Source organism: Ochotona princeps, chromosome 4 (genome assembly GCF_030435755.1).
Source record: "Ochotona princeps isolate mOchPri1 chromosome 4, mOchPri1.hap1, whole genome shotgun sequence".
In the NCBI taxonomy this organism is placed as follows: domain Eukaryota; kingdom Metazoa; phylum Chordata; class Mammalia; order Lagomorpha; family Ochotonidae; genus Ochotona; species Ochotona princeps.
This window is the reverse complement of record NC_080835.1, coordinates 51670272-51698011: the sequence shown is the minus strand read 5'-3', so window position 1 is coordinate 51698011 and position 27740 is coordinate 51670272. Positions and strand designations below refer to the sequence as shown.

General features: G+C 40.1%; 1 protein-coding gene across 7 annotated transcripts in view; it reads right to left on the bottom strand.

Moving 5' to 3' along the window:
• NUP98 (nucleoporin 98 and 96 precursor) overlaps nt 1–27740 on the bottom strand; it is a 103592-nt gene that overhangs the window by 31344 nt on the left and 44508 nt on the right. For 4 of the 7 annotated variants that reach the window (XM_058663489.1, XM_058663490.1, XM_058663491.1 and 1 more), the window contains exons 13-21: nt 24460–24552; nt 16587–16720; nt 11830–12017; nt 10235–10351; nt 8459–8754; nt 7521–7634; nt 6699–6837; nt 4531–4708; nt 1493–1657 (exon numbers count right to left, since the gene is read on the bottom strand). In XM_058663489.1, coding sequence (XP_058519472.1) covers nt 1493–1657; nt 4531–4708; nt 6699–6837; nt 7521–7634; nt 8459–8754; nt 10235–10351; nt 11830–12017; nt 16587–16720; nt 24460–24552 — 1424 coding nt within the window. Of the gene's footprint in view, nt 1–1492; nt 1658–4530; nt 4709–6698; nt 6838–7520; nt 7635–8458; nt 8755–10234; nt 10352–11829; nt 12018–16586; nt 16721–20494; nt 20636–24459; nt 24553–27740 lie in introns of all 7 variants that reach the window. The other 3 variants (XM_058663486.1, XM_058663487.1, XM_058663488.1) reach the window with 1 other exon arrangement.

Here is a 27740-nt window from a genome sequence, read left to right as displayed (position 1 = left end):
AACCAAACGGCCAAAAGATTATTTACTTCTTTAATTAAAGGTAGACAGGGAGGAAGATTCCCTGTTCATGTATTTTATTTGCATACTTCGAATGTTTATCACCTTTCTCTGGGTCAGAATCTCATGGTTCTTAAAATTATTTTCAGTTTTTCAAAGAGTTCTTACCTACCGAATCATCATTGTGAGAATTTAGTTACTTTCCAGTACTTATGCTCTATCAATTAAAGAGCTTAGTTCCAACTCCTGACCAAAATTACATAAATTCATCCAATATGTCCATAGACATTTCTAAGTTGTATTTAATTATCCTAAGTACTACTTCATTAGCAAAAAAGATAATTTTCTCTGACTTCTCAAGAGATATAGGTAAGATAAAAAAACGCTTCAGGAAGAAAGGGATCATACAAGCATATCATTCAAACAAAATGAACACAGCTAACTGGAAAAAGTATTCTTTACAGCATTTTGTTAGTTAAATAGATTTCTTCCGGGTATTTCAAATGGTACAAAGATTAGAAACATGTCAGTATAATTCCAGCCTTCTGTTATCATCATAGCCCCTTCATTTACCCTGTACACACAAACATGAACATACACAGGCAAAATTCGTTAGAAAATGCCACCCAAGAAATTATTTAATAAATCACAAAAAGTGCACATGTCAGCAGCCATAAGAATTATAGCACACAAAATGCCAATCCAGCTCCTAGCAGCTGAGAGGTAGTAGATGCTTTACAAAAAAATCCTCTGATAAGAATTCTTTAAGAGAGAAGTATCAGGAAAAAAATATTTTTAAAAATTGATTAACTATATAAACAATATTCAATTTGGCATTCAAAGAACCTACATGATATTTAAATTACAAAACTTTCCGTATAAAGACAAAATGTTTACACTGGCTTACCACCACTGGGAGAATATGAAACAAATGACTGCAATAAACACTGGAGCTATTCTTTCCCCAGGCCAAATATTTCATTTGCATTCTAAAATTGTATTTTCATAAAGATTGATTATTAAGATACAAATATCAAGATATTATCTGAAGTGTAAGCAAACAACTTGAAAAAATGGAATTAAAAACCTTGTCAGAAAGCTATTTTAACTTTCCAAAAAAAGAAAAAAAAGGTGGAAATTAGGAACAAGATTAAACTGCACATAAGGTAATCAATAGTAGGATTTTCTTTGCATTAACCCAAACGAGTGCTATGATAAGCTGGTCATTGAGCAGAGAATTCACCAAGTCCAAATAAGAGAGATGATAAAAAAATATGACAATCTCTAGAGGAATGATCCAAATAGCAAGATAATTCTTTAAATTTCTCAAAAAACAGATGTGTAAACCATATGCCCTCCCTCGTCCTCTCAATGTTATTGCCAATATATTTGTACTGTTCAAAGTCCCAGTGGTCATAAAAGCTTTGTACTAGCTGAGCGACTTCTTTCAACTTCTGCATCATGATTCCATTGAAATTCACTGTCCTTTCTCTACCTGAGGTGGAGGTGCAGGTTTGCCATTAAGAGCGGCCTGAAAAGGGGTAGCGTGGCCTGCAGGGGGCAAAGGGGCAGTCTTCAACTTCTTTGTGCTAATTTTAGATGGACGTTCTTCTTCCTCTTCATCGGAATCCTGAAGGCCATACTTTGAAAAATGAGAGACCTAACAAAGAGAAGAGACCAACAAAATCAATTTTAATGCTGTTCTATTCAATCAACTATCAATGCTATATCAAATGCTATCTATCATACTTTTTGTGTGATTAGCAATATCTCATACATACAGTAGCTGCTTATACAACAGATTTTGTGAATATAAAAATACCATTTGATCTTCCATCTACCTAGAATGTGTGAGGAAGACGTGAAATACTACTTACCAGGATCATAATTGGTAACTCACAGACAACAGACTCGAATCAGCATTAGACAATAGTTAAACTACAAAGACATATAGGGGGAATCAAGAGCGATCCTGACAACCTCTTAACAGGAGGTCATATGCACAGAGCAGGGGGGGACCCCAGAGCAGAGCAGGGGGACAGGAGGAGACTTGTATCCCAACCCTGAAGACTCCCAGATCCTCACCAAGGACTATCAGTACAGGCACCAAGGACTACATCCCAACTGCCAAGGAGACCACGGGGAACTGGAGTGCCTTCGGAGGCCAAGAACTCTGAGGTCATCCACTCCCGCTTGGATCTACCACATGGGATGGAAGAAGCCCAAATCCTTCCTCGCAAGATCCAAGGGCATCAGAACAACAACCAGGAGCACTGAGCGGTCCGCAGAAACAGAAGAACAGTAAACCTCCTTTGGGACTAGGAACAGGAGCTCTCTCTGGTCCTCGCTTCGTTCCAACTTTGCATCCCACCCTCTCCCGTAATGACCATCAGGATCCTCCAGAACACCCCTCAAAACAAATAACTAAACAAACAAACAAAAAATCTAGAATAGACAGAGAACATCAAGGAAAGCTAAGAATCAGACAGGAAACGGTCAGTGGGGATGCACTTATACTTTACTAAGTGGGACACAAAGATTAGTTACTCCTCACGAGGGTATGGAGGAGTTCTCTGCACACCCCTCCTCAAACTGTTCTGCACCTAAACTGTTGACATATGTCTTGTTAGAGTTACAAGCCAGTCTAGACTACCCGAAAAAAAGCCAGGTTCAGCAAAATTATGCTTCAATGCTATAATATGCTAAATATTATAATAAAAATAGACACGAGATACCTGAGCAGTAATCTATAGCCATTTTAAGATGTATAGAACACAGCTGTATATAAACTAAAATTGAAATGTCAATGAAGTAGTCACAGGATGTGGTTCAGAACTTGCATTTTTTTTTTTTTTTAACAAATTGGTTACTCAATACTATGTCAATTAACTCCATAACGTTATAAATTGTTGCTGATATTATGTTGGGGCTTTTAATTGATCGGGATGATACTCTGCCAGCTCTACCTTCAGACCAGAGAAGGTTTCCGCAACAAGCCGTTGAACTTATCTGGACAATAAGATGCTGGACTCTATGCTTGGTATATGTTTGCAATGAAAGAATCTCAACTGAGATTGAACTGTGGTAATACAGCAAGGTGGAGGAATCCACCATGGGGGGAGGGTTTGAGGAATGGTGGGGGGAATCCCAGTACCTATAAAACTGTGTCACATAATGCAATGTAATTAATAAAAAAAAAGTTTATTCGAAATGCAGTGTGATATGAACGAGTAAGAATGAGAAAGATCTCTTCCACCTGATGAATGACTATTCAAATGGTTGCAAGGTTTAGGGCTGGGCCAGGACAAGGCTAAGAGCACCATCTGAGTGTCCCATGTGGGCAGCAGTGTCCCAAGTACTTGGCTATTCTCTGCTAGCAGGAAGCTGGATGAGACAGAAGTGGAGCTGCTGGGACTCAGGTGCTACAATGTTAGCGCCTAAGATGACATTTTAAATCATATCATTAACATAGGAAAGAGTCTAAAAGTAGCTACTATTTTCATACAATACACACATATTGCATATAGACTTCAACTAGTTATATAATCAAAATACTCTACAAGAGGAATAAATCATATAGTAACACTATCATGGATAAAATCAAGTGAACTCTTCCAACTCCCTCAAATCTATACAAGTAATAACATCAATACTTTACTATGTATACAAATTTTCACATGAGGCAGAGACAAAGCACATGTTCATGAAGTATCATTGGGCCTGGCGCAATGACTTAACTGAACATTCCCTTCCAAGCACAGAATTCTGCATGGGTGCTAGTACATATCCTGGCTGCTCTGCTTCCCATCCAGCTCCCTGCTTGTTGCCTGGGAAAGCAATGGAGGACAGCCCAAAGTCTTGGGACCCTGGACGTGCATAAGAGAAAATGAAGCTCCTGGCTTCAGATCAGCTCAGATTTGGCCTTTTTCACCATTCTGGAATTGAACCTGCAGATGGAAAATCTTTCCTTCTCTATCTCTGCTTTTCTCTATACATCTGCCTTTCCAGTACAAATAAATGAATACATAAAAAGGCAGAATCAGATTCATATGATATATAACAATTACTGAGTTTCTGAAACAGGTGTGTAAGTTAGAATCAATAGGGCCTGACACAGCAGCGTAGTGGCTAAAGTCCTTGCCCCACACACACCAGGATCCCATTTGGGCGTCAGTTCTAATCCCGGTTCCCCCACTCCCCATCCAGCTCTCTGCTTGTGGCCTAGGAAAGCAGTCAAGGACAAGCCAAGACCGTGGGACCCTGCACCCGTGTGGGAGACCCAGAAGCTCCTGGTTCTGGACTGGCTCAGCTCCAGCTATTGCAGCCACCTGAAAAGTGAATCAGTACATGGAAGATCTTCCTCTCTGTCTCTCCTTCTCCGTGTATCTGATTTTCCAATAAAAATAATAAATCTTCAAAAATAAAATAAAATACACACATTTCTAGAAATAAGAATTTAAATGTAATCTTTCAATACTAATATTTTGTGACTCGAACTCAAGTTTCGAAAAGAAACGGATTAAATGACTATACCTTAAACACCCAAGAACCAGTTTCAGGCCGATACTCTTTGAACTGGGCTCCCTGTTTTCTTGACACTGCTTCCAATCTCCCCTCGTAGTTGATATCAGCAAGACGGTCTGGGCTCTTTATTAAACAACGAGAAGTTTTATCTGTTGGCCAAACCCCATCCAATGTCACTTCAGCCTTCCTGCAAAGTACAAACAAGGAATGTGTGAATATTTCACATTCAAAACCAAAAACCCAACTAACACCTGCACACAAAGAAGAGTAGCTGACATTAGGAATTATTCTGGAGATGTTCTGAACTTGAATTTTGCCTCCCACAATTAGATGCTTCAGAACAAGCAGGTAGCACATATCAACCAACTTAAATTCTGGTTCAAGATTCAGACTGCATTTACCTCAAACTATCTGGGTACATTAATTATTTCAAATAAATTTAATAAGAAGATTAAACATCTTTGAACTTAGTTATTTAGACTACAGTAAAAGACCTATAACCTTGGGCCCGGCACAATAGCATAGTGGTTAAAGTCCTCGTCTTGAACACATCAGGATCTCATATGGGCTCCAGTTCTAATTCCAGCAGCTCCACATCCCATTCCAGCTTCCTGCTCCATTTGTCTCAAAGTTTTTGAGGAGGACTGGTGTTAACTCTTCTGTAACACTTGGTAGAATTCAAAAGTGAACTGGCCTTTCCAGTGTGAAGTTTAAAATTTATTTATTTTTATTGCAAAGTCAGATTTACAGAGAAAGATTTTCCATCTGCTGCTTCACCCATGTGGTCGCAATAGCTGGAGCTGAGCAAATCAGAAGCCAGGAGTCAGGAACTTCTGGGTCTCCCACACAGGCACAGCACCCCCAAGACTTTCGGTCGCCCTTGACAGCCATGCCAGGCCTCAAGCAAAGAGCTGAATAGGAAGTGGAGCAACCAGGATACAAACTGAAGCCCATATGAGATCCCAGTGCATGCAATGTCAGGACACAGCCACTGATCCATCACGCTGGGGCTCACTGTGAAGTTTTTTTCTTTTCTTTTTAAAAAAAGATTTATTTATTCATTTTATTACAGCCATATATACACAGAGGAGGAGAGACAGAGAGGAAGATCTTCCGTCTGATGATTCACTCCCCAAGTGAGCCACAACCGGCCGGTGCGCGCTGATCTGAAGCCGGGAACCTGGAACCTCCTCCGGGTCTCCCACGCGGGTGCAGTGTCCCAATGCATTGGGCCGTCCTCAACTGCTTTCCCAGGCCACAAGCAGGGAGCTGGATGGGAAGTGGAGCCGCCGGGATTAGAACCGGCGCCCATTAGGGATCCCGGGGCTTTCAAGGCGAGGACTTTAGCCGCTAGGCCACGTTGCCGGGCCCACATGGTCCTAAATCTTTGGGCCGTCCTAGACTGCTTTCCCAGGCCACAGGCAGGGAGCTGGATGGGAAGTGGAGCTGCCAGGATTAGAACCGGTGCCCGTATGGGATCCCCGGGCATTTAAGGGGAGGACTTTGGCTGCTAGGCCATGCCGCCAGGCCCAACTCACTGTGAAGTTTTAAACAACTAATTCAATCTCCTTAGTTATAGCTCCAGTGAAACTTTCTATTTTTTCATTACCTTGGCTTGGCAAGTTACAAAGATAAATAAAAGCACCTTTCATGTTTCTGCAAAGATATTAGGGATCAAACACTAAAACAGATAGTATTCTTCTGAGAAGAGTAAGAAAGAACATAGTATTTTTCACGGCCAGTGTTGTGACGCAGGGGGTTAAGCTGATGGCTGTGATGCTGATATCCCATGTGCACCTAAGTCTGAGACTAGACTACTCCACTTACAAACATGCCTATGAAAAGCTCCCTACTTGTGGCCTGGGAAAGCAGTTGAGGACGGCCCAAAGCCTGGAGACCCTGCACCCACACGGGAGACATGGAAGATGCTCTTTGCTCCTGGCTTCAGATTGGCTTAGCTCCATCCGTTGCAGTCACGTGGGGAGTGAAGCAGTGGATGGAATATCTTTCTCTCTGTATCTCCTTCTTTCTGTATATGTATCTTTCCAACTAAAAATAAATAAATATTAAAAAAACTTATGTTCCAATCCATTTACAAAAAAGGGTTGCAGAACTCTTAATGTTTACAAATAAAACCATAAAATTTAGCTATTACCTTTATGTAAATAAATTCTTACCTATTTAGACCTTCTCCCACAGGGGGCTTTTGGTTATCATCAATGTAGACAATGACTTCTTTTCTTCGGATATGCACAATATCATCTAAATTTAGATTCGTCAAATTCACATCTCCTTCAAAGTAGATTGAACCATAACCTACAAATCAGAACAAACAGTTAAAAAATACATTCTGTATAGTACATAAAATGCTTTGGGATTAATCGTTAATCAATATTTTTAAATTTAATAATTTCAAGATGATATGATGTTATGTATAACATGTTATGTTATGAATGTTATATGTTGTGTATAAACTAAAATTGAAATGTAAGTGAGGTGGTCACAGAAGGTGGCTGGGAACTCGCATTTACTTTTAACATACTGGTTACTCATTACTATGTCAATTAATTCCATAATGATGAAATTTTTGCTGATGGTATGTTGGAGCTTTCAATTGACTGGGATGATACTCTGCTGGCTCTGTCTTCAGACCAGAAAGGGTATACCTAAGAAGCCGTTGAACTTGACTGGACAATAAGATACTGGACTCTATGTTTGGTATACGCTTGCAATGGGGGAATCTCAACTGAACTTGAGCTGTGGTTATGCAACAAGGTGGAGGAATCCACCATGGTGTGAGGGTTTGGGGAGGGGTGGGGAGAACCCAAGTACCTATGAAACTGTGTCACATAATACATTGTAATTAATGAATTAAAAATAATAAATAAAAAAAAATTTCAAATATAAGAATAATCAGATGTGCCTATCAAGTTTTCTTTGAGTATAAAAACAGGTTGCAAATGTTTGGCCTGCACATTAACTCCTGAACCCACACTCACCTTTACGACCAATAGTGAAGTCAGAGACAATACACTCTCCTTTTTCATTGGTAATTTTAGCAAGGTCATCCAAGGATGGAATAGTATAGTAACCAACTTTAGTGAGAATAATTCCTATGACAAAAAACAACGAAAGCTTATTTTTATGTAAAGGATTCTCTGTAACATTTATCTAATTTTGCTTGAAGGCCTGGCACTGTGGCGAAGTCTGCCAGTGGGTACCAGTCTGAACCCCAGCTGCTCCAATTCAGCTCTAGCTCCTGATTATGTGTTTGGGAAATTAGAGGAGGATGTCCCAAGGACCTGGGCCCCTACATCCACATGGGAGAGCCAAATGGAACTCCCTGCTCCGTCCCTTGTCTAGTCTAGCCCTGCCCATTTTAGCCATTTCGGTAGTGAACCAGGGAATGGAAGATAAATCTTTCATAAATCTGTATTTCAAATAAATTTTCTAAAAACTAAGTATTTTTCCAAATTATATGGCATAATCAACAAAGTATCAAATAAAGAGAAAACATAAAAGGAATATATACATATTAACAACACACTTAACGAAGTCTAAACTTTGCTTAATTATATGTTTATCCAATTGAATCAATCATCATAGAGTACTCCTTTAAAGAATACCTGTTAATAATACCTGCATTATAAAAATCTTCTGATTGCATACATTCTGGGAAGTAAATATTTAATCTATTTGTTTCATTTACACATAAATATACCTGCCTTGGCTTATACTGTAATTTTATGCTACAGATGGTGATAAAATTCCAAATTTTCTATGTTTTATTTAACAGCCTACTGCCTCCCATAACTTAATATTCAAGTGTACATTCTCACAGGTAAAATCAAGATAAAAATTATACAGGAAAAGCTGTGACAAATAAGACCAAAAAATCATCTTAAGTGCTTGCTAATGGCATGTATCTGAACCTCACCTGCTGGGTGCACATGGTACGTGTTATTTTCTACTTCCTCTCGATCATCCTGTAATGACTCATCATGGAAAGAAGTTTCTTCACTGCTTCCTTCCAGTCCATTTCTTAGAGCAACACGCATGTTTAATGCAACAATTGTGTCATCCACACTGTTACTGTTGTTGTGCTTATTGCCAGCACTCTCTGGGGTTTGAGGAATGGGTTTTGCAATGGGATTGGTATAAAAACGGGATACAAGAGAATCGTCATCACCATCCTGATGGTTCTCATCAACAGGCTTGCTCAGGAAACTAAATCTGGAAAGAGATAAAAGAAACCAATAGATGGAAGGCCTTTCCTCTCTGTCAATCTGCCTTTCCAATAAAAAGCAATAAAACAAACAAAAAAAAATTGATGCATAAACAAGCTTTCAAAGTATATATAACTTCACTTCCTCCCTTTATAAATGCTATCTGGTTACAATGACAATGTTTCTTTTAATAATCAAAGAGACAAAATCAAATATTAATTGGAAATGAAGAATACATATTTTGGACAGCTGATTCAAAAGTTACATAACTCTAAGGTTGACAGTGCTCAAAATGCAAAAGCATGCTCAATTCTCAGGTATTCATAAGCTATAATACTTGTATGCAGTATCTGCAAAGCATTCTAAATTTTCACAAAATTATTTTTTTATTTTAAAATTTGCAAACCACAGTTACACATAAAGTAACAGATTTTCCATGTGCTGGGTCACTCTCCGGATGACTTTAATCTCTGGGACTGGGCAGAGCAAAAGCCAGGAACCAACAGATTCTTCTAGGTCTTTCACATGAGTGAAGGGGCCTAAGTTCTTGAGGAAACCTCTGTTGACTTTTTTCAGGAAATGAGCAGGAAACTGAATCAGTATTTGAGTGGGGAGTATGGAAAACACAAACTGGTGCCCATAGGGAACGGTAGTATTTTTATATGCTTTAGCATAATGCCAGTCCCAAAGGTACATTAAGTTCTTTTTTTAAAAAAAAAATTTATTTATTCATTTTATTACAGCCAGATATACACAGAGGAGGAGAGACAGAGAGGAAGATCTTCCGTCCGATGATTCACTCCCCAAGTGAGCCACAACCGGCCAGTATGCGCCAATCTGAAGCCGGGAACCTGGAACCTCTTCCGGGTCTCCCACGCGGGTGCAGTGTCCTAATGCATTGGGCCGTCCTCAACTGCTTTCCCAGGCCACAAGCAGGGAGCTGGATGGGAAGTGGAGCTGCCGGGATTAGAACCGGCCCCCATATGGGATCCCGGGGCTTTCAAGGCGAGGACTTTAGCCGTTAGGCCACGCTGCCGGGCCCCATGGTACATTAAGTTCTAAGGAGAGTGCAACTGGATTTGTGGTCTAATAGGTTAAGCCACAACCTGCAATGGCGATATTCCATATGTAGGCCAGTTTGAGTATCGGCTGCTCCACTTTCAATCCAGCAACCTGCTAATGTGCCTAGGAAAGCAGTAGGAGATATCGTGACTGCTCAGACCCTTACAAACAACTGGGGGACCCAGATGAAAACTCCTAGATCCTGTCTTCAGAGCAGTTTAGCTCTAGCTGTTGCAGCCATCTTGGGAGTGAACCAGTGGCTAGAAGAACTTATTCTATCTCTGCTTCCCTCCCAATGTAACTCCACCTTTCAAATACATAAATCTTTAAAAAAAAAAAAAAAAAAGGAAAGAAAGAAAGAAAGAAAGAAAAGCTGATGATCACTTCAAAATGAGAATGGGATAAAGGTAAAACAACACAGTTACCTCTCTCCATTTTCTGGATATTCAGATGGTGAAGCAAGATCTTCTGAATCACGACTCACAGGAGAAAAGAGGTTGCTATTGTTCAGGTTCTTTAAAACCAATTTCTTAATGCTCTTCCTACACGTAGACATCAAAGGAAAACAAAAGTTAATACCTTAAAAATTGCAGTACAAACTTTTTTTCAGCTAAAAATGATGTATCAAGCTCTATTAAAAAACTTTATAGACCTGTGTAATCAGAAAGAAAGGCCTCAAATATTTTACACTTTCAAATCTAAGTGCAAAATACTCTTGAAAATTCCCCATTCACAACTCCTTTATTACTTTATCCGAGGCTTAGTTCATTCATTTCACAATGTCAATACATGTATACAGAACACACACAGTGTTGTCTGTCGTGAAGAAAACAGGACAACAGGATATTGTCCACTAATGGACTAAATAATAGATTTCCTCTCTCTCTTGTCCTTCCCTCTGCCTTCAAACACCAGCATCCCGTATGTGTATCAATTTGTGTCCCAGGAACACTATTTCTGATTCAGGTATATGCTTAGGGCCTGGAAAACCAGTGGGCCTTGGGCCCCTGCAATTAAGTGAGAAACCAGGAAGGGGCTCCTGGTTCCTGGCTTTGCACTAGTCCAGCTCTGGTGGTTGCAGTCAATTAGGAAGTGAACCAGCAGATGGAAAATCTGTGTGATTGTCTCTCTTTTACCCTCCATCTCTCTGACTTTAAAGTTTAAAAAAATAAATAAAAAGAAAGTACATCATTAAAAAAATACCTTTATATAAATCGTGGTTATACTAGAAGTGATGTCTTTTATGGAGACACTGTACATTTTAGTTAGTTTTTTTTTTTTTTAAAGATTTATTTATTTTTGGGCCCAGCGCTGTGGCCTAGCAGCTTAAGTCTTCACCTTGAACACAGCAGGATGCCATACTGTTGCTGGTTCTAATCCCAGCGGCCTCACTTCCCATCCAGCTCCCTGCTTGTGGCCTAGGAGAGCAGGCAAGGATGGCCTAAAGTCTTGGGACCTCCCACCCGTGTGGGAGACCAGTAAGGGCTCCTGGCTCCCGGCTTAGGATTAGCACAGTACCGGCCACTGCAGTCACTTGGAGAGTGAATCATTGGACAGAACGTCTCTCTCTGTCTCTCCTTCTCTTTGTATATCTGGCTTAGCAATAAAAATAAATAAATCTTTGAAAAAATTTTATTTTATTTAGAAAGGCAGATTTAATGCAAGAAAAAAAGTCCTTTCTTACAGCAACCCACTGGTTCTCTCCCCAGGTGGCTGCCAATGGCTGCAGCTGATTGGCTCCGAAGCCAGGAACTTCTTCCAGGTCCCCAAGTGGGTGCCTGCTTTCCCAGGCTTTAAGCAGGGAGCTGGACAGCAAGTGGAGCAACTGGGACACGAACTGGTACCTTTATGAGATCCTGGCGCTTGCAAGGATTTATCTACTGAGCTATTACTCCAGGCCCAACATTCTATGTCTTATTAAGTATTATATGTGCATTACATTTAACTAACTACATATTGTTTTAAATTTATTTTAGATCAGCGTTTTAAAGCTACTTTAAGCTAATAAAAACAAACTCACTTGGGCATGAATGCTCCATTGGCAAGAGATGGTTCATCGTCATCCAGCCCATCAAAGAGCTGTGACTTGGCAGTGCCTGTTGTTTGCAGGGCTTTTGGCCGAACTCTGGTGGCAGGACGAGGTGTCAGTTTATAATGAGTAGGTGTGGTAAGAGCTTTCTGGGCTGCTGGATTAGTTGGTTTCAATCTCTGTAAAACAAGAAATATCAGAAAAGTTCTACCTTATTTCAAATATCTAGGATGGATTAAAAAAGCCAGAAGAACAGAATTCAAATACTTTTCAATGTTTTAAAAAGAATTACTTATTACTTTAAAATGTATGTTGAAAGGCATAATTACAGAGAAAGACAATTTTTTAGTCACTGCTGTAAGCCCTAAAAGACCAGAGCAGTGGGCTGGGTATGTGCAGAATCAATAGCCCAAAGATTCTTCTGGGTCTCCCAAATGAATTCAGGGGCAAAAGCACTTGGGCCACCCTTACTGCTTTCCCAGACATGTTATCAGTGGATTGAAGTGCAGCAGCCAAGACCTGAAATGGTGCACAAGCAATCAAGCATTGCAGCCAGAGCTTTAACTAATAAGCCACAATACAGGGTTCAGAATTAAAATCTGTCTTTTTACCAGCAAGAAAATGTCTGAGTCCTAACTGTAAGTCAACAAAGATTCAACATTCAACACACAATTTATTCATACATGAATGGTGATGGAACATTTATTTCTCTATAATTGTGTTTTACTCATCTGTTCAGCTCCTATCTCTACTTCCTTTTAAAAATATTTATTATTTTTATTGGAAAGGCAGATATACTGAGAAGAGGAAAGACAGAGAGGAAGATCTTCCATCCAATGCTTCACTCCCAAAGCAGACACAACAACTGGAGCTGAGCCAATGAGCAGCCAGGAGCCAGGAGCTTCCACAAGGTCTCCCATGTGGGTGGGCAGGGTCCCAAACCTTTGGCCCATCCTCCACTGCTTTCCCAGGCCAGAGGCAGGGAGCTGGATGGGAAGCGGGCCCGCTGGGATAAGAACCAGCATCCATATGGGATCTTGGCTCGTTCAAGGCAAGAACTTTCAACCGCTACGCTATCGCGCCGGGCCCTCAGCTCCCATTTCAAGTGATATGTCTGATATCTCTGAAAATGAAAAATGAGACAATGGGTTTGATAAATATTTTAAGACGACTAAGGTTGTGGCATAGCAGGTAAGATTACTTCCTGAGATAATGAGATCCCACATGGTGACTGGATGGAATACCACATGCTCCATTACCAATCCAGCTCCCTACCAATGGCCAGGAAAAAGCAGCAGAAGACACGTGTTTGGAAATATCAAACTCACATAGGAGGTTTGAAAGAAGCTCCAGATTTCAAATTGACCTAATCCTAATGTAGACATCTGGAAAGTGAACAAGCTGGTAAAAATCTGTCTCCCACTTTGTGATTGTGACGTTTACATTAATCAGTATCAAAAAAGAAATGTGAAAACTACTTATCAATTAATACATTTGAATAATCTACATTATACCGATTCTTTTCATCTTTTGAACAGTGTTCAGCATGCATTTCTTTTCCCCAAAAAATGTATGTATTCTAATGAACAGGCAGATCAGATTTACAGAAAGAAGGAAAGACACAGAGAAAGATCTATTCACTGGTTCACTCGCCAAGTGGCCACAATGGCTGGAGCTAAGCCAATCCAAAGCTAGAGCTACTTCCTGGCCTCCCACACAGGTGCAGGGTCCCAAGGCTTTGGGTCAACTTCTACTGCTTTCCCAGGTCACAAGCAGGGAGCTGGATGGTAAGTGGAGTAGCCAGCACATGACCCGGCACCATAATGGATCACGAACCACAGCCCATATGGGATCATGGCGCTTGCAAGGCGAGGATTTATCCACTGAACCACAGCACTGGGCCCCAGGAGTTTTGCTTTATAAAGTAAACATGATGGACTCTATATCACTTCAAGAAAACATGCTACCAAAAAAAAATCCTAAGTCACAGAAATTATTTCTCAATTAAAACTAGGATTCAAATAAAATTGATTCTGCCATGAAATATACATAATTAAAACATGTTGAAAAAAACGACAGTAATTGGCTTATATTTATTTATACTTTAGTAAACATTAGTAAACTACTAAAGGAATGAGTACTAAATAAATTAAAAATTAGTAGATGAAACAGTTGAATTAAGAGTCCAAGTTGGGCAGCCAGTGTTGTGCAGCACCAGCATTCCACATGAGCACCAATTCAAGTCCAGGCTGCTCCACTTTCAATCTAGCTTCCTCCTAATTCACCTGAGAAAGCTGCAGAAGATGGCTCAAGTGCTTAGGCCCTTTCACTCATGTGGAGGACACAAAAGAATCTCCTGTTTCCAGAGGTTATCAGCCTTTTAGGAAATCAACCAGATGGAAGATCTCTGTCTTTCTTACATTTCTCTGCATATCTACCTTTTAATTAATACAAAGTTATTTTAAAAATCAAGTTAAAAAAAAATCAGGTTAGCACAATTAACAGCATTTTCAAAACACACTTGCGTATGCTTTTCTTTTTTTTTTTTTTTTTTAAAGATTTATTTTTATTACAAAGTCAGATATACAGAGAGAGGAGGAGAGACAGAGAGGAAGATCCTCCGTCCGATGATTCACTCCCCAAGTGAGCCGCAACGGGCCGATGCGCCGATCTGATGCCAGGAACCAGGAACCTCTTCCAGGTCTCCCACCAGGGTGCAGGGTCCCAAAGCATTGGGCCGTCCTCGACTGCTTTTCCCAGGCCACAAGCAGGGAGCTGGATGGGAAGTGGAGCTGCCGGGACTAGAACCAGCGCCCATATGGGATCCCGGGGCGTTCTAGGTGAGGACTTTAGCCGCTAGGCTACGCCCCCGGGCCCGCGTATGCTTTTCAATAGCAAATATTACAGAAACATTTCACATATCACATACAAAGTCACAACTTGTTCTCTGTAGTGTAGACTGTAACTCTGTTAACAATGAAGCTGCCTAAATAACTTCTGTGACTTTTGTTAACTATTACCTTTAAAAAAAATGATAGCCTAGTGCCTAAAGTCCTCGCCGTGCACGTGCCGGGATCCCACATATGGGCGCCGGTTCTAATCCCGGCTGTCCTGCGTCCCATCCACCTCCCTGCTTGTGGCCTAGGAGAGCAGTCAAGGACAGCCCAAAGCCTTGGGACCCTGCACCTGCATAGGAGACACTCCTGGCTCCTGGCTCCTGATCAGCTCAGCTGCAGCCATTGCAGTCACTTGGGGAGTGAACCATCAAATGGAAGATCTTCCTGTCTCTCCTCCTTTTTGTGTATCTGCCTTTCCAATAAAAATAAGTGAATCTTAAAAAAAAAAATTTATTGGGCCCGGCGGCGTGGCCTAGCAGCTAAAAGTCCTCGCCTTGAAAGCCCCGGGATCCCATATGGGCACCGGTTCTAATCCCGGCAGCTCCACTTCCCATCCAGCTCCCTGCTTGTGGCCTGGGAAAGCAGTTGAGGACGGCCCAATGCATTGGGACACTGCACCCGTGTGGGAGACGCGGAAGAGGTTCCAGGTTCCCGGCTTCGGATCAGCGTGCATTGGCCGTTGCGGCTCACTTGGGGAGTGGATCAGCGGACGGAAGATCTTCCTCTCTGTCTCTCCTCCTCTGTGTATATATGGCTGTAATAAAATGAATAAATCTTTTTTTAAAAAAAAAATTATTGGAAAAATTTACAGAGAGATACCAGATGCCTCTTCTGAGTCTCCCACGTGAGTGCACAGTCCCTAGCCTTTGGGCCATCCTTGACTGCCTTCCCAGGCGGCAAACAGGGAGCTGCATGGGAAGCAAGTAGCCAGGACATGAACCGGTGCCGATATGGCATCCTGGCATATGCAAGGATTTACCTTCTAAGCTGTTGTGCTGGGCCCTAAATATTTACCTCTTAAAAAGCCTTAACAAATTTTCCCCACTCCCCCCAAAAAAATCCAAGTATTCTCTTTCTCCCATTATATTTTTATTAGGAGAAATATATATAAGAAAAATTCCCCTAATTTTAATATATGAAATTCACTGTTTCATTTCGCAGCCTTCCCAGCTTCATCCATGCTTTAGCATTCTCAGAACTCCATTCTTTTAGGTCTGAAAGACGTCCCATCATGCAGATACACTTTTATTAGTGCATTTATCAGCCGTTGAGCCCTTCTGCCTATTACTATGTATCAGGGCAGCACATAGTTAAATGCCTTCAGGTCTGATCCTCTGAAATGAGTATTAACGTCTTGAAGAATAAGTCACACATATTCACTTTGTAATCTTAGCTATGTACACAGTAGCTTCTATACTCACATTTAGGCTTCAGACTACACAAATAACATGATTTTCATCTAATCAAAATTTATAATGGGGTGGGCGCAGTAACTGAACCCTGCCCTTGCATTTGCTGGGATCTCACATGGGTGCTAATTTGTTTCCCAACTCCTCCACTTCCTATCCAACTCCCTGCTTGTGGCCTGGGAAAGCAGCGTAAAATAGCTCAAGACCCTGGAACTTTGCAACCACATGGGAGAACAGGAGGGGGCTTCTGCCAGACTCCTTGCTTCGGATCAGCTCAGCTCCAGCCTTTGGAGCCAGTGGAGCATTTTGGGAAGATATTTCTTTCTGCCCCTCTCTCTGGAAATCTGTCTTTCCAATAAAAAGAAATACATTCTTTAAAAAAAAAAATCACATTATTCATATTTAGTTTTCTTACAAAAGCATTTTATATTCTAAAATTTACCTCTTCTTTCTTCTTAGGGTCTGACATAGGATTCCGGAAGAGCGGGGAGTCTCCGAAGGGTGAATATGTGAGACTGTTGAGGTGCTGCTGGAGAACAGCCTGCTGAGCAGCAGCAGCATTTGGATCTGTCAAAGCTTCAGGGAAAAAAAAGGAGAAAAGGAGTCAATGCATTGATACCATAAAATTTAACATTCTTTTTGGGGAGGTCCTCAAAAGGCTCAGACTCGGAAGCCTTACTGAGTTAACAGAGAAGCGGACAAACTCAAAAAAAGCTCATCAACTGCTACTCAATAACTGGTACATCCAATATTAAAATAATCTAGAAAAAATACTTTTCATCTATCTTAAGCATAATGGTATAAAAGTAACATAGCCTCTTATACAGAGAAATATTAAAGATTATTTCAGCCTATAACAATAAAAATCATGTAACACAGAACAATAATTTCTAAATATTTTAACCTACTAACATCAATTGTGAAAACTTCATCTGACAATTTAATTGAATTAAAACTAAGGGTCCAAAGCGGTGGCTCAGTGGAAAAAGCCTTGCAATGCTACTGCCGGAATCCCATTTGGCCACTGGTTCACATCCCAGCTGTTCCACTTAGCGTCCAGCTCCATGCTTGTGCCTTGGAAAAATAGTCAGGATGGCCCAAAGCCTTGGAACTTTGCACCCACTTGGAAGACTCAGAGAAGACTTCTGGTTCCTGGCTCAGCTTTAGCCTTTGCAGCTACCTGGGGACTGAACCAGTGGACAGATAATCTCTCTCCTCCTCTCTGTAAATTTGCCCTTCCGATAAAAATAAATAAATCTTCAGGAATAACAACAAAAAAGGATCACCTCATTATCCGTACTTACTCTATAAGCATAAGAACATTAGTTACCAATGCTATAGAAAATTAGCAAAGTTAATATTTAATGTGCTAAAATGCGCCCAGCACGATGACCTAGCAGCTAAAGTCCTTGCCTTGCACACCCCAGGATCCCATATGGGTGACAGTTCCAAGCCCGGCAGCCCCACTTCCCATTCAGCTCACTACTTGTGGCCTGGGAATGCAGTCGAGGATGGCCCAAAGCTTTGGAACTCTGCACCCGTATGGGAGACCCAGAGGAAGGTCGCAGGTCCTGCCTCCTGGCTTAGGATCGGCTCAGCTCTGGCCACTGTGGTCACTTCTGGAAGGAATAATTAGACAGAAGATCTTCCTTTCTGTATATACGACGTTCCAATAAAAATAAATCTTAAAATATTAAAGTTTTAATGTGCTAAAATAACCTAAATTAAAAGAATATCAGCAATAAAGCATTTTCAAAATTCTAACAGTGAGGGGGGAAGCATCAATAATAATATCAAAATAGGTGGAGTGGAGTTTACTTAATCAAAACTATTGTGCTCACTGAGCATAACCAAATACTGTTGTGATATTTAAGAACGTGCTTTTGAAATTCAGTGGAGTTGTCAAGTAAAATAGTATGTAGTCAATCATTTGCATTCAGAATGTTCCCAGTTCCAATTTTATAGGCAGGTAAAAAACATGGAAGCTTATCCTTTCACATATAGTACTACACATTGACAGCACAGTGCTACTCTGGGGACTATACAATGAAACTAGCAAAATGTTAGAGAACACTAATTTTTTTCCCCATTAACATTTTATTATTATTATCATCATCATCATCTTTGAGAACTCTGATCTTCATAATCTTGTTACCTGACAGTCAACTATCCATGTAAAAAAAGACACTGACTTGCAATAGGTAATCCCATGGTTAATCAAGTATAAGTATCACCTGCTGAAATCATTAAATAAAAACGTCCTTGAACAAATTCAAGCACAATTAGGAAAGCCTGGTTTAATTTCTATTAATGTGAATATGAAATCTCTAGGCTAACTTCTTAAAAGACACAAATAGTGAAACAGGCACTGACATCGTGATGAGTCACCATTAACCCAATCTGAAGCGCCTACATTCAAGTGTCAGCTCCCTGTCCTCTTCAGCATCCTGCTAACACACACAATGGGATGTCAACAGAAGAGGGCTTAGGAACCGGGATTTTTGCTACACACTTAGCAGACCCATACTGAGCATCTGGCTTTAGCCCAATTCAGCCCCAGCCATTTCAGGCATTTTCAGATACACAGAGAAGAGACAGAAATATCTTCCTTCCACTGGTTCACTCCCAAAATGGCTGCAACAGCCAGAGCTGAGCAGATCCGAAGCCAGGAGCCAGGAGCCTCTTCTACGTCTCCTATTCAACTTCAGAGTCCAAAGGCTTTGGGCCATCTTCTACTGCCTTCCCAGACCAAAAGCAAGGAGATGGATGAGAAACGGAGCAGACAGGGCACGAACTGCTGCCCATATTGGATCCTGGCACTTGCAAGATGAGGATTTAGCCATTGAGTCATTGTGCCAAGCTAGCAATTTTTCTTAAACCAATTATTAGAACCAAAGACAGAACAGCAGAGAAGAGTATTGTTACTCTCATTTTACAAAGAAGATTCAAAAACCAACGTGAGGAAGAAATAACTCATCGGCAGAATACATAAAAGTATGTATCTCAAACATACAAGGTTTGCTCAAAACACATGTTTTTATCGTAATAGTACAAAAGACAAACGTAGTGGCACAACACTAACTTCCACCTTTCCTTCTATCTAAATGGCAGGGTTGGGTTTTTTTTTTTTACATATAAAGATTTATTTTATTTATTTATTTTTAAAGATTTTATTTATTTTTATTACAAAGTCAGATATATAGAGAGGAGGAGAGATAGAGAGGAAGATCTTCCGTCCATTGATTCACTCCCCAAGTGAGCGCAACGGCCGGTGCCGCGCCGTTTCGGAGCCAGGAGCCAGGAACTTCCTTCCGGGTCTCCCACGCGGGTGCAGGGTCCCAAAGCCTTGGGCCGTCCTCGACTGCTTTCCCAGGCCACAATCAGGCAGCTGGATGGGAAGTGGAGCTGCTGGGATTAGAACTGGTGCCCATATGGGATCCCAGCGCGCCCAAGGCGAAGACTTTAGCCGCCAGACCACGCTGCCGAGCCCAAGATTTATTTTATTTTCACTGGAGAGTCAAATATAAAGAGAGGAGGAGAGACAGAGAAGATGATATTCCATCTGTTGATTTGCTCCAAGTGGCTACAACAGCCAGAGCTAAGCTGATCTGAAGCTAAGTGCCAGGAGCCTCTTCTGGGTCTCCCATTCGAGTGCAGAGACCCAAGGCTTTGGCCCATCCTCCACTGCTTTCCCAGACCACAAGCAGGGAGCTGGAAGGGAAGCCGGGCTACCAGAATTAGAACCGGTACCCATAAGAGATCCCGGCACATGCAAGGTCAAGACTTCAGCTGCTAGGCTACTGTGCCAGACCTGGCTGTTACTTTTATTTATGTCAAGTGAAACTAGTTTTTCGTTTCCAATGGAACATAGTTTTTTTCTTTGAAAAATATTTAAAGTTGATTTTCTCCAGTTAGAAAAAGACGGTAGACAAATATTTCAAAAACTGTTAGGAACATTCAAATGAAGTATGAAAAAACTCTTTTCTAGATAAAATCATACCAAGAAAAGTTATATTGAAAGATGCGACGGAACACAGACAGACATGTTATATCAGGCAGACATGTTAAACAAGTTAAATTTTCTTTAGACTAAAAGCCAAAACACAGCAATACAAGCATACCATTTAGCAAGTTAAACATGTCAGATGATTTCATTCTCTGAAGTAGTGAACAGTAGAGAAACAGGGATGATGAGGACCTAAGTCCCATACCATGTGATTGTTTCAAGGAAGTACATGTATGTACTGTTGTGTAAGCGACCAAACAGGATTTGGTTAGAAATCAAGTCAGCAAGTTACATGTTAGCAAGAAAAAAACTGCATAAAGCCTTCTAAAGTGACTGATACTTACCTACAGGAGCCTGGGGGGCTCCAAAGCCCAAAGTGGCTGTCGTAGTGTTAAATCCAGGGGCCCCAAAGCCTCCTGTACCAAGAGGCCCTCCAATCTTAGGTTGGTTGTTTCCAAACAAAGATGCCTGTCCAGCACCAAGAGCTACATAGACAGAGGAAAAAAAGTACCACAGAAGAGCCTTTGAATGTTGTATAGAAGAAATTATTTAAAACATAATACATTTGGAAGCTTCACAAAGATTATTTACTATAACAAAAGTGCTAACATGACAAATGCTAAATATATGCAAGGCACCAGGCTCTGTGTATTACACACATTGCTGGTAAATCTCTGTTCTTGAAACATTCATTAAATTGTAGCTAACCTGCCTAAAAAACAGAATTTACTCCCATTTTGCAAATGAGAAAATGAAGGTTTAGTAAGGATTTTACAGAAAAGAATCTCAAAGAATTAAAGAATAATTCTCTTTAGTTTGCAGTGTTTGAAAACGAAGGCAGGGGACCCTGGGTTGAAAACAGGTGACCGTTCCACATCCCTGGATCCTGGGAAATTTATGCTTCACGATCAGCTGCAAAAATCATAAGTAAACAATAAGGGGGAGTGGCAAAGGGATACAAAATGTTACTAGGGGTCTTAAAGATTCCAAGAGACCTAGGGAAAAGTAAAAATGGTTATATTCTTTTTAAGATCTAATAGCAAATGCTACAATTTAATTCTACCTATAGAATCATAACTATTAGATTTAAACATAATTTTATCTGTACTTTGGTATAACAAGCAACCTTATCAGATGTATCCTTAAACTTACTACTTCACTAAACTTTAAGAACTAAAACTGCTATTATCACTAGGTAACTATCAAAAAACTGGTACGTGACAGTGTTAATGATAGTTAATATCCACTGTAGAAAAAAAATGGTTATGTACTTAATCATATTTTATCTTCTTCTGAGTCCTTGGGGGGAAATAATATTAAAAGGATCAATATTAAATCTTCCAGAAAGTGGATCTGTGGCATAGCCAACAGAAGTGTCATTTGTGATGCCAGATGCTATACTTACAGTCCAGCTCCCTGTTAATAGGGTTGAAAAAGCAGCAAAGATGGCCCAAATGTCTGGGCTCCTGCCTTTGGCCTGGTCAGTGCTGTTGTCGCACTCTGGGAAGTCTGGCAGTGCACACACAATCTCTTTCACTTTCTCTGTAATTTTTTTTAAAAGAAATCATTTTTTCCTCAAATATTTATTATTTTTGTTTTTTTTGAAAGTCAGATATACAGAGAGAAGCAAAGACAAAGGAAGATCTTCCATCCACTGGTTCACTCCCCATATGGCTGCAATGACCACAACTAAGCCAATCTGAAACCAGGAGCTTCTTCCGAGTCTTCAACACAGGTGTAGAGACCTAAGGCTACCCTCCCAGGCCACAAGCAGGGAGCTGGATGGGAAGTGGAGCAGCCAGGATACATAATGGTGCCCTATGGGGTCCCTGTCTATGCAAGGCAAGGCCTTCAGCTACCAGGCTACCACATTAGGCCCAAGAAATATATCTTTTTAAAAATGCTTTGTAGTAGGATTATCACCTAAACTTAAAAATACAAAAACTGGGCCTGGCATGATAGCCTAGCGGCTAAAGTCCTCGCCTTGCAAGCACTAGGATCCCAATGGGCACCGGTTCTAATCCCAGCAGCCCTGCTTCCCATCCAGCTCCGTTTGTGGCCTCGGAAAGCAGTGGAGGACGGCCCAAGGCCCTGGAAGCCTGTACCCACATGGGAGACCTGGAAGAAGCTCCTGGCTCCTGATCAGCTAAGCTACAAACGTTGCAGCTGCTTGGGGAGTGAATCAGCAGACAAAAGAGCTGTTCTCTGTATATCTGACTTTGCAATTAATATAAATCTTTAAAAAAAATACAATAAAAATGTTAAGCTAACAATTTGTAAAGTATATTGCGACCAGCACTATGGTACAGTGAGTTAACCTGCCATCTGCAGAAACAGCATTTCATATGTACACTGGTTCAAGTCCCAGCTGCTCCACTTCCAATCTAGCTCTCAGCTAATGTGTCTGAGAATGCAGTAGAGGATGGATGATTTGCTTAGACCCCTGCCCTGATGTAGGAGACCTTCAAGAAACTCCTGGCTCCTAGCCTCAGCCCAGCACAGTCCCAGTTGTTGCAGCCACTTGGAAAATGAACCAATGGATGGAATACTTTTCTCTCTTAACTGTTCTCTCTGTCATTTTGCCTTTCAAATAGATCTTAACAACAATAACAAAAGTACCCAAATGCACATATTAGAAGAAAAGTTATTTCTACCTGGGAATGAATTTGAACTCCTATCACTCATAACAACAATCTTCAGAGAAATATGCAGTTAGTTAATGCAGCATTAAAATTACAAATCAAAGGTAGCCTCAAGTTTACTCGTGTTACCACTGTTCATAAATATGAGTGCTCACATTTCTTTCAAGTACAAAGGTTGCATTAGCAGATACAATAACCAAAGAATTTCCACTCCCTGCTGATAATTCTCAAAAAACTAACTGCCTCCACTGCGTGTAAGGTTGGGGATATATTTTCCCTTGAATGTACTGTCTCCTTGATTGTATGGATAACACAAGAATATGTAAAAACAAAACTATGACACGCAGGCTGGGAGGGAATACTGCATTGAAAAATCATATATTAAAGTAGGCAGTCAATACATTAATATGGAACTGGGAGACAATGGCCAACATAAAAAGGCTCATAAAACATTTTATTATCTTAGACTACCAAAAACACTGCAACTTATTTTAAGAGTCACAAAGCAAAGACAAAAATAACTCTAACCACACAAAAGTAAAATTTGTACTAGATTACTAGCTGTAAGCAACTGCCTAGGTTGCCTTGTATCTAAGCAAGTGATACACATGCCATCCCCAATGGCTTTTAATTCTACTTCATTATCATTAATGTTTGGCTGTGGTGCACTAATACACCTTAGTCTTTCAGTTAAAAGTCACTAATTTAGGATATGTTATGCTCCATTTAAGAACATAATCAAAAACCCTACAAGTAAGGTACATATGTATATGTTTGCAACCATAGTTGGAAAATGACTAGAAAGCGGTGTGACAATGTATATGCTAAACTTTCAACAGCTGTTAATCCACAGCTGGAATATCTGGACTTTCCAATTGCTCAAACTTGCATCTTTCATTTAAAATCAAATCACTGAAAAAAATCAGAGTATTTTCAGATACCGAGAGTAAGACTGAAAAAGCAAGGATAATGTAACTGAAGCAGAGATCACAAGATCACATACGTAGTTTACAGCTAAATGACTATACCCACCTACAGTCAAATGAACTGGGTAAAACAGACAAAGCTCTGTTGTAACAACCTTTTTAAACTGTCTATGTTGAAACACATTCATTTTATGACTACTCTCTATCTGCAATTGCTTAAAACAGCCAGGTAGGAAGAAGGGTTCTTCTAAGGCAATTAAAACAATTATTTACATTAGGAACTGGGAAACAGGGTAACAACCAGGTGGAAATTGAAAGGCATGCATAGATTTTCTAGAATCCCAGAACATTTAATTTCTTAAGCATATGCTCCTTATTGCTCTGCCTTATCATTAAGGCTTACTTAATAAACAGTTTAACGTCTCAAATGCTTGTTAACTGGTAACATCATGGAACTAAAGTTAACATCATCTTGTGAGCAGTTCTTACAAAAATGTTGAAAATCTCAAATAGATCACAACCACAAAAGACAAAACTTTGTAACAAATTTTTCTTTTTCTACCAAAATTCCAACATTTGGTAGAACTTCTTTCGAAGATAAGTGATCTGCCAAAGTCTAACTGATGGGAACGTTTATCAATCTAACTGTTATTTGCAGGCAGATGACCAGAGATTTCAAACTATAGCAATAAAAAAATCAAGTTGCATCACTTTCTAAATCTCATTGTAGTTGTTCTTTACCTGTTCCAAATCCTGCGCCAAGTCCAGCTCCCAGAGTTCCAGCTGCTGGTTTACTTCCAAAGATACTATTCCCACTGGTATTTGTGCCAAAACCTAGAAGGACAAAAGAACGAACAGATTGTAGTTTTAACACATCTCTCAACTCCCTCTACAAGACAATTTAATATTAAAAAAAAAAAAACTTGGCTGTAAGCCTGACCATTAAGAATGATAAATTATAAGCTAACTTAACTTCTTCAAATTTTGCTCCTAAGGAAACATCTTCATATTTCCTTAATTACATTTCAGTCTTGAACTAGCAATTCAATATAGGATAATGTCTATTATTAAACCAAAGTGAATGTGCTTGAGCTTTACGAATATTCCTTTTTTAGGTCCAAATTATCCAATACACATTTCATGCTGACTTCCAAAGAGCAAAACTCATTCCCACCAATATTCTCAAAAAAAAAAAAAATAATAATAATAATAAATGAAAAAGGAGAGAGAAGGTGGGCATCGGGTCTACGAGCTGCTGTGACTCAGGAATCCCATATGCAATGCATGGATTCAAGTTCTGGTTCTACCCCGAATCCAACTTGTTGCTAATGCACACCCTGGAAGGCAGCACGTGATTCCGCCAGCAATTGCCACCCATGATGGAGACCTGGATAAAGCTCTTGATTTTGGCTTCTGTCTGGATCATCCCTGGCAGTTGTGGGCATTTAGTAAGTGATCCAGCAGATAACAAAACTGGACAGTGTAAGCAGAGAGCTCTACCCTCTTGGTCTAAATAAAATAAATTTCAGAGAAAGCACAGATTGGGTCCGGCACAATAGGCTAGTGACTAAAGTCCTCACCTTGCACATGCCGGGATCTCATATGGGCACCGGTTCATGTCCTGATGGCCCCACTACCCATCCAGCTCAGTAGAGGATGGCCAAAAGCCTTGGGACCCTGTACCCACAAATGCAGCTCTGGAAGAAACTCCTGGTTCCTGACTGGCTCAGCTCCGGCCATTAGGTCACTTGGGGAGAAAATCAGTGGACAGAAAATCTTCCTGTCTCTCCTCCTCTCTGTATATCTGAGTTTCCAATAAAAAATATTTTAAAAATAAAGTAAAATAATAACAATTTTAAGACACCAAATTTTTTTATGCACTAAACATTCATGGTAAGAAAAACAAAATGGGTATAAAAATCTCTACAGCATGGGAGCCGACTTTGTGGCACAGTATGTTAAGCTGCAGACGCAACCCTAGCACCATGTGAGCACCGGTTTGAGTCCTAGCTGCTCCACTTCCAATACAGCTCCCTGCTGATGCACCTGTGATGTCAGTGAAGTTTCCCTAAGAGCACCCACCACCCATGCGGGAGACCTAGATGGAGTTCTAGGCACCTGCATTTAACTGGCCCAGATCTGGCCATTGCAGCCATGTGGGAAGTGAACCAGTGGATAGAACATGTCTTTCTCTTCCTCTGTCTGTCAATCTGCCTTTCAAATAAATAGATCCTGAAAAGAAATTCTTGATAGCAGTTTTGTGGTGAACCAATAGCTGTGGCATGGGTGGTGAATGACACATCACACACGAGGCCCTTTAATGATGTCGGACTCATTTATAGGAATACTAACAGACTCGGCTAACATTAGAAAGAAGATTATCTACAAATAACTTATTCTTTCCATTGTCAGAGATGATGCACAGCTGAATAAACCATTCACCAGCACACTATGCCTCACGGTTTATGGAGGTATTCCTATACTTCTCTCCCTTTTCTATGCACTATTATTTGAAAGGCAGAGCTAAAGAGGAAAAGAAAAACGAAAGAGCACTTTCATTTGCTGTTTCACCTCCTAAATCCTTAAAATGGCTAGAATTGGTTGCTGGCTGGAGCCAGGAACACAATCCAGGTGTCCCAGTGGGGAGGCAAGAACCCAGTTATTCAAGCCATCACCACTGCCCTCTAGGTTCTGCATAAGTAGGAAGCTGGAATTAGAAGCTGGAGCCAGTAACTATACCCAGGAACTGAAATTTAGGATGCAAAGATATCTGCCAGTAAGATAAATACATTTTCTCTATCAATCATCATTAAAGTCCACAGGAATCTCAACATATCTCATGGCTGACATTACTTTTTGTTCAGGTGTATACACAAAGTCTTGGCATCCTTTTTGGGGCTAAATATCAACTATTAATGAACATATCACTGATACCACATGAAGAAAGGTAGAAAAATCATTCATTGGCCAAAAATACTCTGCTTATAAACACCAACATCTTTTTAAAAATCATGATGGAGAGGATTAAGTTCAAATCAAAACAAACAGAATACAAAGAACATTTTTAGAAAACATATCATCAACAACACTATCATGCTATTATCTGAATGTAAAGAACATAAAAAACTGAAAACATGTCTATCTTATTTGAGTCTAACATTCAAAAACTACCCTGATTTCATCGCAAACTATTTGACTTAGGTATTCATTAAAATCTAGGCTTTACTTATGATAACAACTATGCCACAAAAATGGGGTGGGTGCTCCCTATTCAAGCACAATCAACTGCCTCTAAGGAAAATAAAACAGAAAATGTATTTAAAGATCCTACTTTTCTCTTTAAATTAAAATTTAACCAAGAAAATATCCTGTGAACTACCTCAAACCCACAAACAGGGAAAAAGTCCCAACTTACACTGTTTATACCACACATTTCCTCCAATTGCCACAGACAAGTGTATCAACTTGCAAAACAATTTCATAAATTAAAGAGAAATATTCAGCATACAAGCTGGTGAGGAAAATCAGATACAGCTAAATCCGTTCACTTACAAATAACCTAACAAGTGTAAATACATACACACATCAAATAACCCTCTAAGCAAATCAGAAACCTACAACCACAGAATGTCAAATACATTATAAAAATACAGCCTGTCTTATGAAGTACAGCATAGAAAAACCCTGTCATGAATAACATTACATTCTAAACATGAAACTTTCCACAAATAAAGCTTTTGTTAGGAACTTCCATTTTTAAAAGGAATGAAATGTCAACTCTGAAGGGCTAAAAAATCATAAGTATGATGGTTTACGGAGCCTGAAAGAGCCACAGAAGAATGGTGGTTACAATCTTGGGAGCAAGCCACAGTAGTATTTAAATTTCAAATTATTACGGAAAATCAGTTTATTAAGGTTTTCCTTGGTGAAATTTACAAAATAATGTTGAGAAACACTGACTGAACCTTAAATATGCTTCACATCTTAATTTTACAGATAAAAAAATACAAAGATATTCATTT